At 44.9% G+C, this 19,913-nt stretch overlaps 1 protein-coding gene across 3 annotated transcripts; it reads left to right on the top strand.

The window, feature by feature from the left end:
* The first annotated feature begins 3,301 nt into the window (after window positions 1-3,301).
* On the top strand, window positions 3,302-18,761 carry Igsf1 (immunoglobulin superfamily member 1). 3 transcript variants are annotated; one of them, XM_051141738.1, is made up of 20 exons: window positions 3,302-3,416; window positions 5,746-5,880; window positions 6,026-6,052; window positions 6,425-6,706; window positions 7,012-7,299; window positions 9,098-9,382; window positions 9,617-9,910; window positions 10,397-10,675; window positions 11,000-11,120; window positions 12,965-13,035; window positions 13,137-13,169; window positions 13,562-13,852; window positions 14,132-14,410; window positions 14,986-15,273; window positions 16,036-16,323; window positions 16,503-16,790; window positions 16,984-17,271; window positions 17,402-17,680; window positions 18,096-18,219; window positions 18,369-18,761. In XM_051141738.1, the coding sequence occupies exons 2-20, from the start codon at window positions 5,841-5,843 to the stop codon at window positions 18,502-18,504; spliced, it is 3,981 nt and encodes a 1,326-aa protein (XP_050997695.1). In that variant the 5' UTR covers window positions 3,302-3,416; window positions 5,746-5,840; the 3' UTR covers window positions 18,505-18,761. The 3 variants fall into 3 exon arrangements, with proteins under 3 accessions (XP_050997695.1, XP_050997697.1, XP_050997696.1); XM_051141740.1 differs by lacking the exon at window positions 6,425-6,706; XM_051141739.1 differs by lacking the exon at window positions 18,096-18,219.
* The last annotated feature ends 1,152 nt before the right edge of the window (window positions 18,762-19,913 follow it).

Here is a 19,913-nt window from a genome sequence, read left to right as displayed (position 1 = left end):
TTCATCCACACTACAGAAAACAATGGCAGTTCTGTCTGGGAAGTCTGGAGGGGGGGATAGCTAAATATATCTTCAACCTTGGAATGTGAGTGAAATCCCATTGATCTTACACATTCCTCAGGAGGCTTACCAGCACAATGAAGTGGAACAGGGAGAGGGAGCACAATGCCCATGACTCTCCAGGAAATATTTAAAACTTACCAGTTTTGGGGGGATGGGTGGAAAAGTTCTTGTTTGAAAGTGAAATTCACTGTCCAAAAACATACACCTGAAAGAAGCTGATTTTGTAGTAAACATTTAGAAAGAGTTCTCAGGGTGGTATGAGATGGGATGGGACGGGGTCTTTCCTCTGATTTGCAGCATTTGCGTCTTCTGTGTTTAAAATCCTCTGACCATGACACATTCAGAGCTATCGCTACCAGGCCACTGAATGCAGGGTGGAGATAAGATGGACACATTTGGTGTTCCTGCACGTTGGCAAGCTTAAGTGTATCCCAGGGAAAAGGTATTTTGTCCTATGTGTCTTTCCTATTTGGAACAGTACATAAAAGAGCAATTTGTTCAAAAAGAAACAGACAGCAACAAAAAAGACATTATCACTTTATCAAAACCTTGATTATATGGAATCTCTGCAAAGTCAGCCTATGACCCTTTATGATTACTTTTTTGTTCTGTAAAGCTTGTCTAAAGCTTCTTGCCCACCCTTCAGTTCCACTGTGTGAAGAAATAGTCTCTTTTCTTTCTTCTAGCCTGATGGCCTCTGTAGCCCAGAAACACTGTCTCTCAAATCTGCTTCCGCACATTATACTCCCTTCTTTAACACACTTAAGATGTGCTCTGTACAGTCTGGTGTTTTGAAGGTACCTTGGAATCCCTAGGGATACCAAATCTGAAAATTTATTTTTCAATATGAAATGAATTTATTATAATTCAAAATTATGCAAAATACAAATGCTTTACAATACCTAAGTGAAATTTTCTTTCTTTTAAAGACTTCTTTACATATATTATATCCCAACCACAGTCTCCCCTATGTCTTATGCACCCAGTCTGCCCCAGCACTTGGGAGGCAGAAGGGTGCAGATCACTGAGTTCCAGGGCAAAATAGTGTACACAGTGAGTTCCAAGCCAACCAAGGATAACTGTCTCTAAAATATATATTGCTAAAGTGTTTCCAGTCTCATAGATTGTAATGTTCATTGCAATGTTTCAAACAACATCTTACCAGCCCAATTTTGTCTCTCCACTGTGTTCAAAACCCTTGATGTGTCTTTCCTGCAACCAGTGCCCTAGATGAGGAACAAAGTAACAGTAACCTGCTTGCGCTTCTCAGAGCACTACAGCCATGTGTGCCACTGGCTGGTCTTCTCAGTTGCTATGTCCTCCGATTCCCAACACTTCTCTGCTGCTTCCTGCTCATTTTCTCTCATGAGTTATGCGTAGACTAGGGACTCTTTTCTGGAGTAACATCTTTCTGGATCTTCAGACTCCAGAACAATGCCTGCCCCAAAGAACCACTTAGCAAGCACATGTGGAATTAAAGGCTGTCTGTTATGTCCTAGTCCCTAGGTAGTGGCTGACAAGGCAAGTTTTTATTCAATCCTACACACAGCCTTGTGTGGTAGTAAGTTCAGCTATTATCTCCACTTTTCAAATAAGAAAAAAAAATGATGCTCAGAGACATTAAATAGTTTGCCTAGAAATGCATGTTTATAATTATATGGCTCATCACTCCACAACAATGTGCGGTTTGAAATGCTGGGGAGAATCTTAAGAGTGCCAGGAACCTGCACCTCTTATCACCTGCTGCATGAAGCCATGGTATTCGAATGGCTTTGTTAAAAGCACAGCCTCTGATTTACACATGGTTTCTTTTTTCAATTAAAATGATTTTCATTGCTTTGAGATACCTTATGAAGGTAAAATGCACATAAAGGAAGCTTTGGCTACTTATCAACTGTTCAGTGAGCCCATTGGGTGCCATAGTTTAATCTCATTGTATATGTCAACAGCCATAGTTAAGGTCTAACTCCTATACTTCATTTTTTAAAATCCTTCAGGAGACAATAGGGATGGCTCTGTGGGTAAAAGTTCCTTTTTCATAAGTCTCATTACTTGAGTTCAGTCCCATGTTAAAAGCTGTATGGTTGTTGTACATTTGTAAGCCCAGTACGTCAGTCTACAGTGAGATGGGAAGTGGAGACAGGAAAATCGTCCAGACGATTCCTAGCCTGGAATAAGCTGTACAGTGATGGAAACAAGAGAGACCTTGCTTCAACAATTTGGAAGGTATGAACAGACCCCTGAAACCCTCCCACTTCCGCCTTTGTAACAGATGTCATAGCATGGCTGCTCTCCACCTCTCTTCTCTCTCTCTCTCTCTCTTTCTCAATCTCTCTCTCTCTCTTTCTCTCTCTCTCTCTCTCTCTCACACACACACACATTCATGCCCAAAATAAAAATTGACGAATGTTTACTTGTCAAGAAAATTTACAAAACATTGCTCCATAGTAACAAAACCATAATGCCCTAAGGCTGTTAAGGAAGGATTTACAGATTAATGGCAGCAGTAGAAGTGACACGGATACCATTGGTTGAGAACTTGGAGTGTGCCAATCCTGTGGTACTTGGCGATTTACTTAGTCATTAACGTTCTGCAAAGTAGCCTTTGCTATCTTATTTAAAATATGGGGGAAGGGGACCTCGGAGACTTTAACTCACTTGCTAGGGGTCACACAGGTGTTAAATGTAGAACCTAAACTGAATTCTGAAAGTGTGTGTCTTTAAAGCCTGGGCTTTTATACCAAACCGTCCAAGTTACTAACCCTCTGCGATTGTTGGGAGAGAATGAACGGCTGCTCTCTTGCAGGCTTGCTGTGAAGGTTAGAAGGGTCTAGGGCCAGGGCCAAAAGAACACACAGTAGGCGTTTCAACTACTGTGTGGACATTTATGGATGCATGGGGGCATTTTAGGAGCAGAGGAAGAAGAGATCGCTTTAAAGGCTCCGGGGAGCTGGAGAGGTGGATCTACAGCTTCAGCTGTCTTGGGAGCTGGCCCTTCCAGGATACAGTGACCAAAAGAAGCTCAGCGACAAGCAGGGGGCAGAGGCCTGACTCAAGCGCAGGCAACCTCTGCAGGGAGTAGGGAGAAAGGCGGGGGAGCTGGGAGGGGCGTGTTTCTATCCTGGTCGTCAGAAGACTGCAGGTGCTAGGCAGAGTTGGTGTAGGTGGGTTCCGGAGCCTAACGGGGGAGGGGAGGAGGCTGGGGCGGGGCAGCAGGCGGGTGGGGGAGAGAGGGAGGCGGGGCTCAGGCCGGAGAGGCTGTCCTTAGACAGCTCTTCCCATGCCGGGCAGTTTGCTGCATCTGGAGGAGCTCTCTGGAGAATCTCCAACCTCAGAGCGGGCCTTCGACTACCGTAAGTACCTGCAAATGAGCGCATAGTCCAGTGGCTGAAGATTAATTACTGGCCACCAAATCCTAAACAAAACCCCCGAAAGAGTCCTCCCTGCTATGATTAATTGTCATAAATCAAACTGCTTCCCATTCTTTCCCCCCACCCCCTTCATCCCTGCCTTTCTCCTTCTCTCCCTTGATCCCAGCCCCGCCTCGATGAGAACCTCTGGGCAATGTGGCACTCTCCCCCTTCCCTTGTCAGTCTTCCTTCCAAACCTAAGCAAAGCTTGTACCCAGCACCCAGCGGAGCCTAACCCCTTAGACTGCTGAAAGCTATGAAAGGGGCTAGGCATTAGATATTTCGTTTATATCATCCTCGAAAACACTGCGGCGCTGCCTAACGGTGGGAAAAGTGCTTGGGGTAGAGTACGAGGGGACGGTAAAAAAAAAAAAAAAAAAAAAAACAAAAAGAAAACCAAAAAAAAAAAGCAGCCTCAACAGCCTAAGTTGGGTGTGGGGTGAAAGGGCAAAATGGGCGTGGCCAATTTTGAACCTCAGGGTCGTTCCCAAGTTCCCTAGGCATAAGATTCATCATTTTGGCTGAAATGACACTGATACGGTGCAGATTTTTTTTTTTTTAATGATTGACGAGTGGTCAGCCTTGCTGAGAAACTCAGCTTTTCTGATTCCACTCCAGTTACCAAGAGGCCAGACCCTGATGTCCATGTGGTAAGGCTGGATCCTAAGACAGCATTTCCTGGGTGCAATTGCAGGTTGAACTCTCCTTAGCAAAGAACCTAGCTTTCCCCAATATATACTGGCCCAGTGCCACAAGGGGAAACAAAGCAACAGGGTGGTATCCAAGCTTTGGCCTGGCACTGAGACAACTGGGGACAAAGGGTACTAGTAATTGGGAAGAGTCTCATTATGGTCTTATGCCAAATGTATATCCCCCTCTTTAAAAAATGGGACAAAATACACCTGTTTACATGAAATGTACACAGCATGCCTGGCACTGTACACACATTTCCTGTAATCCAAAACAGCAGTGCTAGGTACACATTATTTCCCCGCTTAACAGACAGAGAAAAGTTCAGAGACGGGTAAGTTAAGCTTCCTTCAACACAAACAAATGAAAAATCGGGGCCTGGCTTTTCTTGGACCTTTCAGTGTCAACCTGTTGTCCTCCCACCCAGGTGTTTGGAAAATGAATCTCTCAGTGCCTCCATTTTGCTCACTGTTAGAGTTAGACCATTTAGAGGCTGTCGGTCTGCGATAAGTTTAGAGAAACAAAGTCTTTATCTCTTGTGGGAGCGGCATCTACGTCACTTCACTGAGCTAAGACCGTGTGGCTGAGGGCAGGGCAGGGCAGGGCAGGCAGGATTTCATACTCTGAGGAGAGGTTTCATGTTGGAGAAGTCTCCTGAGCTTGGGCTCTGAGGATCCACATTGTCTTTGCAGAGCCAGGGGAGAAGATTCACCTCATGTATACATATGACTGGTAGTGACTTCTGGGAAAATGAGGTGGCCTCTCTGCACTCATACCTCTCTTTTATGTTCCTTCCAATTCAAACGATTGCATTTTCTTCAGAGCTGGTGAGCAAAGCTGCTTAGAAGCTAAAGGCAAGCTCTAAGGAGGAATCATTTACACTTTGATTAACTCAGTGGCAGCAGCTGGATTATCTAACATCTACTCAAGATATGGCATTAAGCTTTGGAGTTAAGCTACAAGAGTGCATCATAAGCACTCCTTAGAAGGACTAGAAATGGGAGGGGAGATGGAGGATGAAGATGGGGTGAGAGTAGGGGCTGCCTCTGGACATTTGAGTATCAGCCGTGGAGTTGAACATGAGCTTCAATTTATGTTTAATATGTGTACTCACTAAACTCCATTTGCCTCCACAAGATGATGGGAGCATTGGTAAATGCCTTCTTTACTGAGCTGTTGGATGACTCGGCTGTGTGTGTGAGTGCCTCTGTCCATGTGCTGCGTGCGTGCAAGTAGTGAGTTCCTGGACTTCTCTGATTGAAAGCTATCAGAAGGTGAATCTTGGCACGTTCCACTTCCCCCACTCAGCAGTGTTTCCTTGGCCTTGTTTATGGTCACTGTCGGTGCCTTTGAAAGCCCAGGGACAAATAAACATTTCGACAAAAATAACATCTTGAATCTCAGGAAGAGATCTTGAGTAGAGAGATGAGGAAGTAAAGAAAGTGATCGAGGAGAGGAAAGCAACAAGTGGCCTTCTTTACAAGCTAGGGTCCTGTGAGCCAGGGCAATGTAAGGTTGTCAAGAATAACGCAGCTATCACACCTCAGCTTGAGTCCCTGAGCACGAACATTTCTTCTTTTAGATTCTACTACCTTTTAAGAAGCAAAGCCTTTAAGATTTGGAGTACGCATCCTGCACCAGAGGCCCCAGAGGCCTGGACAGGCCAGATCAGGGGACATGATGCTTCGGACCTTCACTCTTTTGCTTGTTTGCATTTGTAAGTCCAAAGAGGGGATGAGAAGCAAATGACCCTGTTGGGGAAGTTCTTGTGAGCATGCTTGTGGGGGAGGTTGGGGAGATTATTGAGGTTGGAGGGTAACAAAGGAAAGCAGAGTCTTTTCCTTACCATTATCTCTTTTTAGGGCTCAATCTGGGTACGGTGTCAATGGGTAAGTGCCTTGCTGCCTGAGATTCTAAGGTCCTGGCCTATCTGTATGTATGTATGACAAGAAAGGTTGGACTGCTTGGGAATCAGACCCTCTTCCGTCATGACTTGATTTCCCAAGAAATAAGCAGAGTTTTTTTGTTTTGTTTTGTTTTTATTTCATGTTAGACAGCAGTTTATTCCCTTGCCCATTTGGATTCCTTGAACAAATGCCCTGGTATCTCAAGCCCTCACAGGAGCAGACACTCCTAGTCCCACAGGAAGGCAAATGTCAGCATCTGGGTGGATTAGAACTATATTTAATGTGTGTTGTGGGGAACTTTGAAGGAGAGAGAGGACTGACTGCTGATATCTTTGTGATTTGGGGAAACAACAGCAGTGGAGTCTCAACCAGAGCTATGGATAGAGTCCAACTACCCCCAGGCCCCTTGGGAGAACATCACACTTCGGTGCAGAAGCCCCTCTCGGGTATCCAGCAAGTTCCTGCTACTAAAGGATAACACACAGATGACCTGGATCCGTCCTTCTTACAAGACCTTCCAAGTTTCATTCTTCATAGGTGCCCTTACTGAGTCCAATACAGGTGTTTATCGGTGCTGCTACTGGAAGGAGAGAGGCTGGTCGAAACCCAGTAAAATTCTAGAGTTAGAAGCACCAGGTGAGATGACAAAGCTAGATACTCAAGAATATTCTCCCACTCTTGAGACTCAAAAATCACGGAGAAGGGTTTGTTGACGTGATTCATTTACTTCAAATACATGCACGTGTGCTTTCCGTTGATCACACTAAGCACCCACTATGTATCAGACAGTGCATGTAGAGGCTGCAGCTCTGGAAGGGTGGGCCAAGCAAGGCTTATTTGGGGAAGGCTCATGTAAAGCCAAACTCGCCATTCAAGCTGTCTAGGCTGCATTACCCTTACTCTATCTAATTCACATCAGTTTATTCTTTTTTTTTTTCCAGGCCAACTTCCTAAACCCATCTTCTGGATCCAGGCAGAGACCCCACCTCTTCCTGGGTGCAATGTTAACATCCTCTGCCACGGATGGCTTCAGGATTTGGTATTTATGCTGTTTAAGGAGGGCTACACAGAGCCCGTAGATTACCAAGTCCCAACTGGGACAATGGCCATTTTCTCCATTGACAACTTGGCACCTGAGAATGAAGGGGTTTACATCTGCCGCACTCATATCCAGATGCTCCCCTCTCTGTGGTCAGAGCCCAGCAACCCCCTGAAGCTGGTGGTAGCAGGTGGGTGTGGCCACGGCTGCTGGCATCTGACAATTGTTATCCCAGGAATCATGGCTGGTTGAGCAGAAGTTTTTTATATTACTTGCCTCAGCCAGTTTCTAGGCCCTGCAAAGTCAATGAGGTAGTCATTTGACACTTCCTTGAGCTTTAGAATCACACAGGCTTTAAAGTAGGTAATCCTTTGGCTTGTTGGTGAGCCTACCCATCTATTCAATAGCTTCATCTTATCAGCTTTACTGTCCTTTACTTGTTGATTATCATTTATTCATCCATACAATATTTATTGAGCACCTAATATGTGCCAGGCATTGCCAGTACAGTCTTAAAATTGATTTCTTAAATGTTTAAATGTATTTGCAATTATTGCATTTAAGTGTGGGAAACAGAATGAATCACTATTCCCATTGATGAAAAACAAGCAAAAGAAATAATAAAGAAAGCAGCAGTTTATATTTTAGAAATGCCTTGACAGATTATTTCCTCCTGTATCCCCAGAGCCAGTAAAGGCAGCACCTCCAAAGGTCCAAATGCTAGATACATACCCCAGCTTCACTTCCTTTACCCCATGCCCTGGGTGATTCCGAATGGAATTGTCTACATTTACGTAGTTCCTGCAGCAAGCAAAATAGATCCAGGGAGATTGTGATGCTACAGAAAGGACCCCTGATTTCTAGTGCCACCTGTGACACTGGTTCCCTGTGTGATGTTGAGCAACTCATGCCACTCTCTATGCTTTGGTTTTCTCCATTCTAAGACAGGATAACATTATCTGTCCAATCTATTGTATAATGCCACTCTGTGCTTCAATTCCATGATCTACAAAATTGGTCTAAGAATAATGCCTACCTCACAGGGTTGTTGTGAGGATTTGCCTAAATAACATGTACAGTGCCTGGCATATAAGTTCTCAATAAATGGAAGATAATTTATTAATATAGCTTTTTCTTGAGGATCAAAATACAAAGGACTGTTTAACCCGTGTATATGGATGCTTATTGTACACATATCCTTCCAACGTAGTTTCCATTAACACATACTTCCGTAATTAATGTTCACCAGGATTTCTCACTTGTCTGTTAATTTTATGCTGGCAGGGACTTTACAGTCTCTACACTCAATGCCCCTAGATCGGCATGATCCATGACAAATCCAAAAATCTCCTGTGACTATATGACAGAACTGCTCCTTCCATGGATGAGCTGGGGCACCTGGGGATGGAGTTGTATAGTGCTGAACTATAGTAGTACAACCACCTTAGAAAAACAACCCAAGAGAAATGAGGGTGGGCCCCACTATCACATTTCATTGGCTTACTGAGTTATTGCTCCAAATCTCCCTATTGGCCTCCCCTAACCGCATGTTGTGAGTGTTGGAAGTAGGGACTTAAAACAAGATTAATGTGTTGAGATGCTCTCTCATCAATTTTTCAGTGCAAATTATGCTCTACAAGTCAGAATCAAAGTCATTTTTACAGGTGTGGATTTTCTGACAGTGGGAAGAACTATACTTGTCATTTCAGAGACCTGAAGATACAGGGCATTATGAATGTAGACAGTCCCCTGAGGCAAACAACTCTACCTGGCTAAGCTCACAATGGAGCTACTAGAGTTAGGTGGGAGGGAAGGGCTATATGTGAACTTACCCTTAATTACAAACACAAGGAGGCATAAATCTATGGAAAGACAAGAAGGGAAGTTTATATTCCAATCACCACTTTTGTCCAAAGAAACTAGGAGAATAAAAATATACTAGGGAAGAATTGGCCAAACTGTAACTTAAGGGTCTCTTCCCTTTCTAGGTCTCTACCCCAAACCAACTTTGACAGCCCTTCCTGGGCCCATCCTGGCACCAGGAGAAAGCCTGAGTCTCAGGTGCCAAGGGCCAATATATGGAATGACGTTTGCTTTAATGAGGTTGGAAGACCTGAAGAAATCTTTTTATCACAAGAAGTCAGTAAAAAACGAGGCATATTTCTACTTCCGGGATCTGAAGATCCAGGATACAGGGCACTACCTCTGTTTTTATTATGATGCGTCATACAGGGGTTCACTGCTTAGTGATATCCTGAAAATCTGGGTCACTGGTAAGACAGGGGTATGGTATGGAACAGGCTATACAGTTTCCTCTGACTCCCTCTCCCCTCTCATACATAGTCACTTGGCCGGGGCTAATGGTGGGAGGAAGGGACAAAATCTGTGCAGCCTAGTGAGAGATTTGCAAAGTGCAGACTGGAAGACAGAGGCAGAAAGTAGCCCTAAGTACTGGAAGGAGGTAAGAGTGATGCCATTGGCTATTTGTATTTTGGGTCTCATCCTAGACACTTTCCCCAAGACATGGCTACTCGTTCGTCCCAGTCCTGTGGTTCAAATGGGTCAAAACGTGAGCCTGAGATGTCGAGGACTGATGGATGGAGTGGGGCTTGCACTCTATAAGAGAGGAGATGAAAGACCTCTTCAGGTTCTGGATGCCACCAGCAACACTGGCAACAAATCATTCTTCCTCAAGAATGTGACGTACAGGGATGCTGGCATCTATAGCTGCCATTATTATCTTACCTGGAAGACATCCATTAAGATGGCAACATACAACACTGTGGAGCTGATGGTTGTAGGCAAGTGATTCTAACTGGTTTCAATTTTATTGTCACCCATATGGTTTTAGCATTATTACAGTGCTCTAAAACAGGTGGGGGAGGTCTTAGTGGCTCTTGCACTTTGCTAGACATACGAGCTAAAGAGAAAACACTAGGTCGATGGTGTAGGACTTTATATCCTTCAAGGACCTTCTCTGGGCGTTTTACCTTAAGCCTTCCTTACCTCTCAGCATGACACAGCCCCACTGTGATTTGTGAAAAACAAGTATTTTCCTTCAAGCCTGGGAGAGTTTACAGGTATGAGGTCTTCCTGGTTGAAATTGGGAGCTGGTAGTCTTTAGTGAACCACAGAGGGGGAAAGGGCTTGAAGTACACGTTTGAAATCACTAACCAAATGTAACTGGAAAGACAGAGAGGTCCAAATGTGGAGCCGAGAAACACTTGGCAGAGGAGAGGATGCTGACTCTATGTCACTTCTAACTGTGGTCTCTGGATTGGTTTCAGATAAGCCCCCCAAACCCTCCCTTTCAGCTTGGCCCAGTTCCGTGTTCAAAGTAGGAAAGACCATCACCCTTCAGTGCCGAGTATCTCATCCAGTCCTTGAATTTTCTTTGGAATGGGAAGAAAGCGCAACATTCCAAAAATTCTCAGTAGACGGAGACTTCATCATCACTAACATTGAAGGACAAGGCACAGGGACCTACAGTTGCAGCTATCGTATTGAGGCACACCCTAACATCTGGTCACATCGCAGTGAGCCTCTGAAGCTGGTGGGACCAGCAGGTGAGAAGATGACTTCTCAGAGGAATACCCATCCAAATCCTGGCATCTCAAAATAGTGCCCAGAAATCTATGGGAAGGGGAATGAGGGCTTGGAAGTCAGGACCCATCCATCTAGGCACACTTCTCTTGGGTGTGCTACAATACCTCGAAGCAGTGACCACAATATTCTGAATACTCTTATTCTCCACAAATAGGAAGGACACATCTGTCTCAAACTTCTAAATAGAAGCTTTCTCAGTAACTAGCTCCCCTCCCCCACTGTTAATTTATCTGTCTGGCCTTGTCCCCATCAAGGTTTCTGCTTCTGGTCTTCTCTGGTCACAGGCTTCCTCACCTGGCATTCCATTCTGAATGAGGCTCTCAGGATGTCCTTAATTGTGCAGCTTGTTTCCTTGGTGTTACTAGTGCTGTGGATACGGTGGAAGTGTCGGACACTGAGACTCAGGTACTTGCCTTCTCTCAGCCTCATTGTGTACTCTCCTAGTCTTCAGAATGGGCCATTCCCCCAGTTGAAGCAAGCCAGGGGGACACACTCTTAGGATTCTCCCCAGACGTCTGGGCTTATGAGTCAAAACATTCTCATCCATTTCTCTTTCACCTCACAGAAGGATCATTACTCAAGCCAATAAGTGGTATAATGTATAGTTTTCCAGAACCACAGAAATAAGCAGAAGCGTGTCTCCTGAACTCTACACCTCCTACAGCGCCCAAATCTCCTCTTAAACAGCTCAGTCCACAAGACTTTATAGAAGTCTTCCCCAGTGATATGGCGTGAACATGCCTGCTTGTGTCTTCCAGATTGTCAGCTAATTCCCATCCCATTTTTTCCACTTTACCCTGCACTTTCAAGGGCTGGAGAGATTTTTTTTTTTTGGCCCATACTAGGTTCCTTAGGGACCAGTCTTTTTGTTCCTTGGGCCTTCTATTGTCTGTGCCAAGCACCCTGAGTCTATAGCTTTAACCTGCATAATTATTTGAAAAGACAACAAATGGAGCTGGAGAATCACACTTGCTTCCCTAGCCTGAAAACAAAGTCCAAAAGATTCTCCTGCCATTATTTTTTATTTAGATTACCCAGTGTCCTTTGGACCACTGATCTCTATACTTAATCCTATGGTTTTCTAAGGCTATTCCAGTTGACAATGAAAAGAGAAATGACAGTTGCTAACCCAGTAAAGGCCTTTACCACCTGACTGTTTTGCCCACTTCCCTCCACCCTCTGCTTCTGGATGTATCTGTCTGCCACATTTGTGTGTCTGGGAATTTTAATACACACTATGATCACTACGACTATGTGTGCCTGTGTTTTCTGCTGGGATCTGAGGGATAGTGTGACAGGGCAGCAAGTGGAGAGCCACTTATGTTTTCAAAGAGAAAAAAAAAACCTTGGAATTTTCAAGCAGTTTTCAGTAAAGTTTTATTTTCCTGTTGATTACAAATGTTTTTGTGCTTTAGGCTAAACTTCTACAGGGATTAGAATTCAGGTGTGTCACTTTACCCCAAGATCATTACATCAAAGAATAAGATCAGAATCCAAATTTCATAGAAAGCCATTTGAAAGTGATTTTCCTGACCAGAAAAAGGCTGAGAATGGTCACTGTTTCTTAAGGGGAAACTTGTCAATTTCATTTTGCCTTTCTCCCTCCTAATTGTACAGCATGCAGAGCCCAACAACAGTGCTACACATTTGTAGTCACAATCTTGGTAGTGAGGAGAGAGATCCCACTCTCTGACAGGCTTAGCCCAGCACTGACAGGCAGTCTTCTGGTAATCCATCAAGGCTGCCTAGGCAACCCTTCCATAATAAAGGCAAGTGAGGCAGGTCAGTCTGAAGACCAGTACTGCCATAGGAACAACTGCTTCCAAACTTAAACGTGATGACTGAGAAACACTCAAGGTTGCTCTTTCCACCCCCACGCTCAACCACCCAGAGCGTCTGAGATCCAGAGGGTTCAGAGAACTGGAAATACAAAAGTTTTTTCCCATCTGGCATCTCATTTGCAGCAACAACCTAATCAGGAGCCTTGGGAAGCTGACATATAATATAAGCTGGGGGAGGGGCAGAAAGGAGGGACAGAGAGGAGGGGCATGTAGGTCTTGGAAGAGCTAGGGGTTTGTAAAGGATTAGACCCTCAAAAAGCAAAGTCCTCAGTGTCAGAAAAGATTACCCTGGCCATACCAAATCCCTATTGGGTAGTGAATGAGCCAATGGCATAAATTGCCGCCCCCTTCTCTCCGCCCTCCCCCTAATCTCAGCAACTCCTCTCATCTTCTTTCTGGTCTCCTTAGAGAAGCCTGGTTGTTGGGAACAGCTCAAGGGGTCGCCATGCTCTTCGTACTCATGGCACTTCTTTGCTGCGGTGAGTACAAAAGGGTGGGACAGGAGTCTGGCCACCAAGCTGGGGGTGGGGGACAGTCTTGTTGAGGAGGGGACAGAACCTGACAAGGGTTTCTTTTGCAGGACTGTGCAATGGGGCATTAGCAGAAGAGATTGGTGAGTTTTTTTCCTGCTCCAGACTGGGACATTCCTCTCTGGAGATCCGAAATAACTACAGAGTGTCAGTGTCAGTGCCCAGGGAGTGACTGGTTGGGAGGGAAGGACAGCCAGGAAGGGGCACTTCTTAAAGCTACTGGCAACATTCAGTCTCCAACTTTGTCTTTCTGCCTGTAAAAGTCTCCCTCAGGCTCTTGTACTTTTGTGAGGCTCAGCTGAGGCGTCAGCTTCCCCTTTCCCCAGCACCTGAAGAAGGGTGCAAGACAGGAAAGAAAGGATTCTGATTCCAGGGGGGAAGGGGCGGCGTGTGATATGGTTAGGGGCTTCAGGAGAAAGGAAAGGAGGGGGTGGGAATACCAACAGGATGGCTTCATTAACTCTGCTGTTTTTAGAAATAGTCATGCCAACCCCTAAGCCTGAACTGTGGGCAGAGACGAACTTCCCTCTGGCCCCGTGGAAGAACTTAACCCTCTGGTGCAGAAGCCCTTCTGGCTCAACTAAAGAGTTTGTGTTACTGAAGGATGGAACCGGGTGGATTGCAACTCGCCCGGCCTCAGAGCAGGTCCGGGCTGCCTTTCCCCTTGGCGCCCTGACCCACAGCCACACCGGGAGTTACCATTGCCATTCATGGGAGGAGATGGCTGTATCGGAGCCTAGTGAAGCACTTGAACTAGTTGGGACAGGTAAGAGAAAGCAGAGGATCCTCCTGGAGTGATCCTCAGTGCCCCCCTGGGAGTCCTGTGCTGCTGGGAAGAAAGGATGGGGGACTGGTGAGGGAAAGGGTGAGGGGAGACTGACTGAAGAACTCTGGGCTAGCCAGGATGCCTTTCTTTTGTTTTTTGTTTGTTTGTTTGTTTGTTTGTTTGTTTTTTGTTTGTTTGTTTAGAGAAAGTAACTCTGAGCGTCCCGTCTTGGGTACTTCCAAAGTTTTTATTCCTAAGCCATCCCGTTTTGTTTTCTAGACATCCTTCCCAAACCTGTCATTTCGGCTTCCCTCCCAATCCGGGGCCAGGAACTGCAAATCAGGTGCAAAGGATGGCTGGAAGGTTTGGGGTTTGCTCTGTATAAGAAGGGAGAACAGGAACCTGTTCAGCAACTTGGTGCTGTTGGGAGAGAAGCCTTCTTTACAATTCAAAGAATGGCGGATCAAGAGGAGGGCAATTACAGCTGCCGCACACACACGGAAATGCAGCCCTTCAAGTGGTCTGAGCCCAGCCAGCCCCTGGAGCTTGTCATAAAAGGTAGAGCTGAATAGGTTGTGTGAGGGAGGAGGGGCAGGAAAGTGCCTGACAGACGCTCCGATCTCCACCACAAACTTTGCTGCTGGTACTAGGAGCTGTGTCCAATCTTAGAGCCAGGCGGGCGTGGCGCTGGGAGTGCCAGGGCCTCTGGCTGCATGATATTAATAGCCATAATTGTTATTAATAGCTTGGGTTTGTGGAGGTTGATTTAATATTTCTGATTATTTTCCCATCGATTACCTCATTTAACTACAGAGGAAATCTTGAAGTGAGGTAAAGTAGGTAGCTACTATTTCCTTCTGTTCTTCAGATGGGCACACTGAGGTTCAGAGAACTAATAGAGTCCCAAAGAAAGTTTACCCTTTCAATAGCCTCCTTTGCCTGTTCCACTGACAGTGAGGATTCCATGAGGGACAAAGGGGAAAGATCTCTATAGAAACAAACCAACAAAACTATTCATGCATCTGTTTCTGACTGAAAGTGCACAGACAACAGCTTCTTAAAAACCAACATTTACTGTATTTGCTTCCTGCTTTCTTGATTTGGTTTTGTAATGTTTTGTTTTTCTTTTCTAGAAATGTACCCCAAGCCTTTCTTCGAGACATGGACCAGCCCTGTGGTCACCCCGGGTTCCAGAGTGACTTTCAATTGCTCCACCTCCCGTGAACACATGAGCTTTATTCTCTACAAGGATGACAATGAAATTGCATCCAGTGACCCTGTCTGGGAAAATCCAGGGGCTAGTGTAGCTCACTTTCTGATCATCTCAGTGGGCATTGGTGATGGAGGAAACTATAGCTGCCGTTATTATGACTTTTCCATCTGGTCTGAGCCCAGTGACCCTGTGGAGCTCATTGTGACAGGTTAGGGAGGGGAAGTCTTGGTGGAAGTCTGATCCCAGGAGAGTGAGTGGAAGGGCTGCCAGTGGGTGGGGAAGAGATATGCTCTCTAAGGCACATTAGGGACGCTCTTAGGACAGTGCTTGGCACACGATAAACTGTTCCTGTAGCACAGCTGTTCATGTTGTTATCATCACAAGAGGAAAAGACAAAGGAGAAGGGAAGGGGAGTTATTTGCTTCTGAAGAACAAAGTGAGGGACATAGGGGTGTCCAATCCAAGAACCAAGCTCAAGTTGCCTGCTTTCTGAGACAATCCTTTTAGACTTGGCCTTGAGCTTTGAGTTGAATGTCCGCCTTTTCCTGAGCTGAGCTGTCAGGGATTGGTAGCTGGATGGCCCTCAGAGAGCAGGAGAAAACCTTGAAATGTCTGGTACATGCTATACAGCCATTACAAATGGCCATTTCAAAGGGTGTTTAACGTAATAGGAAAGTGCTTACAATATAAACATATCAGACTGTCCAATTCTTTGTGCAGTGGGGGCTCAATTACATAAAATAGTCTCAGCTCCAAGGACATAGTCGTGTGTTAAAAAGTATTGCATGGGAAAATAGGTAAAGAATAGCTATATTTGAGCTGGTAAGATTATGTTTTCTTCATTAGTTTTTAATTGTATTTTCTAATTTTCTGTAACAAACATATATCATCTCCTATAACAACATTATAAAAGCTATTAGCAAAATGCGAGGAACAGTCTTCTCTTATATTATGATCTTTTTCATTTTAGATTTCTACCCCAAACCCACTCTCCTGGCACAGCCCGGCCCTGTGGTGCTTCCTGGGAAGAATGTGACCCTGCGCTGCCAAGGAATTCTCCAGGGCATGAGGTTTGCTCTCTTACAGGAGGGTACTCATACTCCCTTACAGTTCCAGAGTGCCTTGGGGACCTCAGCTGACTTCCTCCTCAACACTGTTGGAGCAGAGGACTCTGGGAACTACAGCTGTATCTACTATGAGACAACCATGTCGAACAGGGGCTCATCCCCTAGTGTGCCCCTTATGATCTGGGTGACTGGTAAGAACAAACAAAACATGGGGTTGGGATAGGGTCAGCTGGAGCAGGGACTTATGGGGTTAATCTCTCCTAGAAGGGTAGGCCAAACTATGCAAGGGATTCGAAGAAAAGCAGTGATTGTGGGAAGCAGGTAGCAAGGTTGTATACTCCTACCTTATTCATCACTGTTCTCTTTTTAGACACATTCCCTAGACCATGGTTGTCTGCTGAGCCTAGTTCTGTGGTCACTATGGGGCAAAATGTTACTCTCTGGTGCCAAGGACCAGTCAATGGAGTTGGGTATATTCTGCACAAAGAAGGAGAAGCCACTTCCATGCAACTTTGGGGGTCCACCAGCAATGAAGGAGTGTTCCCTATCACCAATATATCTGGTGCTAGCATAGGGCGTTATAGCTGCTGCTACCACCCTGACTGGATGAGCCCTATCAAGATACAGCCTAGTAACACCCTGGAACTCATAGTCACTGGTAAGGAGATGCGACTGGAGAGTGGGCCTTGTAATGTAGAAAGTATTGGATTGACCGGTTCAGGGAGGATATTTTTAAAGAACTCATATAGAAGCAAACAATAGTCTCACCTCTTTATTGATGACATACTAGGAGAGGAGGAATAGATTCTAAAACGGCTTCTTCTCTCTGACCAGCAGTAAATTTCTTGCAGGGTTACTCCCCAAGCCCAGACTATTAGTCCAGCCTGGTCCTATGGTAGCCCCTGGAGAAAACGTGACTCTTCAGTGTCAAGGGGAGCTGCCAGATTCAACATTTGTCCTGTTGAAAGAAGGGACTCAACAGCCCTTAGAGCAACAGAGGCCAAGTGGGTACAGAGCTGACTTCTGGATGCCAGTGGTGAGGGACCAAGATTCTGGAGTCTACAGCTGTGTTTACTACTTGGATTCTGCTCCCCTTGCAGCTTCAAATTACAGCAACTCTCTAGAGATCTGGGTGACTGGTAAGGTTCTGAAACCCAGGAGCATGTTGAGATTTTGTAGTTGTAGGCCTTTTAGAGGTTATGAATAATAGAAAACATGACCAGATTCAGAGCCACTTCTTTTAACTCTGTGTTCTTGTTTTGGTTGCAGATAAGCCCCCTAAACCCTCTCTGTCAGCCTGGCCTAGCACTGTGTTCAAACTAGGCAAGGACGTCACCCTTCAGTGCCGAGGACCTCTGCCAGGAGTTGAATTTGTGCTAGAACATGATGGAGAAGATGCACCCCAACAGTTCTCAGAGGATGGGGATTTTGTCATCAACAACGTGGAAGGGAAAGGTATTGGCAACTACAGCTGCAGTTACCGGCTACAGGCCTACCCTGACATCTGGTCAGAGCCCAGTGATGCTCTGGAGCTGGTGGGAGCAGCAGGTGAGTGGATAACGCTTCCAGGAAATTTCCTAGTGTGATGCTCCTGGGATCTCAAGAACAGACCCTACAGAGATAGGTGAAATCAGGACACCGGAAGGGTATGGAGTTGGAGATCTCACGTATATCATAGCTCTTGTAAAGATGAGGAGAAGGTAGAGCTTTGGGTTCACTTGGAAATATGGAATAGATTCATCTAACACTTCCTTGCCTGCCAGAAAGGAGGTCTGAGTGACTCAGGCAACGTACTTTGACTGGTTGTTCCTTCTATAGCTCAATACATGGCTCGCATGTGACTCTGAGGAGACAAGACTGACAGAACAACATAATATTTAAAGGAACACTAATATGATAAGCTCCGATTCTGTTTTTGTTTTTGTTTTTGTTTTTGTTTTGTTTGGTTTTTGATACATCACAGGGCCTGTTGCTCAAGAGTGCACTGTGGGTAACATTGTCCGAAGTACCCTGATTGTGGTGGTTGTGGTAGCTTTGGGGATGGTGCTAGCCATAGAGTGGAAGAAGTGGCCTCGACTTCGGACTAGGTAAATACTTAGTTCAGCTCAATTCCAGAAATGGAGTGCTGCTGAAAAATCCATGATCCAGTTATTTTTTCTGCCATCTGAGGCCTGCCCTAAAATTTGTTTTCAGGACTGCCTCCCCCCATTTATTTTGTATCTTTTTCTTAATACAGAGGATCTGAGACAGATGGAAGAGACCAGACCATAGTCCTTGAAGAATGTAACCAAGAAGGAGAACCAGGGACTACCACCAATTCTCCTTCATTGGCCTCTCAGGGAATCTCAGTGGAACTGACAGTCCCAATATAATTATCCTCTCCATTATAAGAGCTTTCCTCTCCTGTCTTTTACCTGCAGAGACCTGGAAATCCAACTTGGTTATTCTGGAATTCAGCAGCATTTGCTGCTTTTTGACCTGAGTTGGGTCAAAAGGATTCTGGGAGTGGCAAGCTCTACCAGGTCAAGTTGCTTCCCTTATCCCTATTACTCCTCACTGTACTGATTTACTGGTGCATGCAATCCTGTTAAAAATGTATTCTTCTGAATAAAGAGAATATTCACTATTTAACTGCAAACTAAACCATAGTAGTGTTTTGTTTTGTTTTTTGTTTTGTTTTGTTTGCTTGTTTGTTTTTGTTTTTGGTCAGGTTCCCACTTACAACTTAGCAAAAATGATAAGAGGATATGGGACTGCTACTAGCAGAGAAAGGAGTTCAAAGATTGGGTGGAGGATGAGGGCCTGGGATGGGTGGGACTCCCAAACAGCGTTTTGCAACTTAGTTTAAGATATGTGCACTGAACGTGATGTCCTTCTTCCCCTGCATCCTATCTCTGAATGACAATGTTCTGTTCAAGTTAAACATGAGGAGGACAAACACTGAAATCCACACCTTTTTTCCACTATGTTACTTTTAGGTCCACAGGCTTTCAAAACAGCAGTTCTGGCTCTCTACAGAACTTTGAAACTGGCAGAGGTAGTCTTGTGACACTTATTACTAACAATGGGGTATTAACTAATTCAATAATAATTATAAATAATTGATAAAAACTGACATTTTACTCCCTGTGCAGTTTCTCCAATGGTATGGGTCTGTAGTGGTGAAATCTGTGGAAGTGAGTAAGCACTTCTCATGTGTGGTTTTTAGCAGGGTACCTGTTTGTGTCCTCTCCCAGGATTCAACTTGGAACTGGTTCTTATTTTTAGCCTTTGATTCCTTTGGCTGCATCAATACACACTTTGTTTCATGGATGAGAATTTAGGATACATTAGATGTGTTTGATTGGAGAGGACAGGTTACCTAGTTCCTTGAACCTGGTTTAAGATCTCAGAATTGAACTGCATGTCCTAGAGGAGGTCACGACCCCTTCACCATAGCTCTAAAGTTCCTTGCCTCCCCATGCTGTGTAATAGCAAACATTGTTCAATAGAACAATATACAAGGGTTGAACACACAGTGAATTATTTAACCCTGAGTACAATAAAGTTTAGAAAGTATCTCCTATATCCTTGCATTAGGAAGCTTATTTATCCCAGAAGTTAATGAAAAAGAATGCATCCCATTTCCCTTAATCTGCAAGAATAAAACACACTGAGTATTACAGACTAATTTGTATTAAGCTCTGTGGAATGTAGAAGTACGAAGTCCCACTCTGATTTCCATTTGATGAGATCCTATTAGTTGCTTGTACTAATTTCTTATAGTGCTTCTAAAAATTGC

Source organism: Acomys russatus, chromosome X (genome assembly GCF_903995435.1).
Source record: "Acomys russatus chromosome X, mAcoRus1.1, whole genome shotgun sequence".
Lineage (NCBI taxonomy): Eukaryota > Metazoa > Chordata > Mammalia > Rodentia > Muridae > Acomys > Acomys russatus.
Note: the sequence above shows the minus strand (reverse complement) of the source record. Positions and strands in the feature narration are given on the sequence as shown.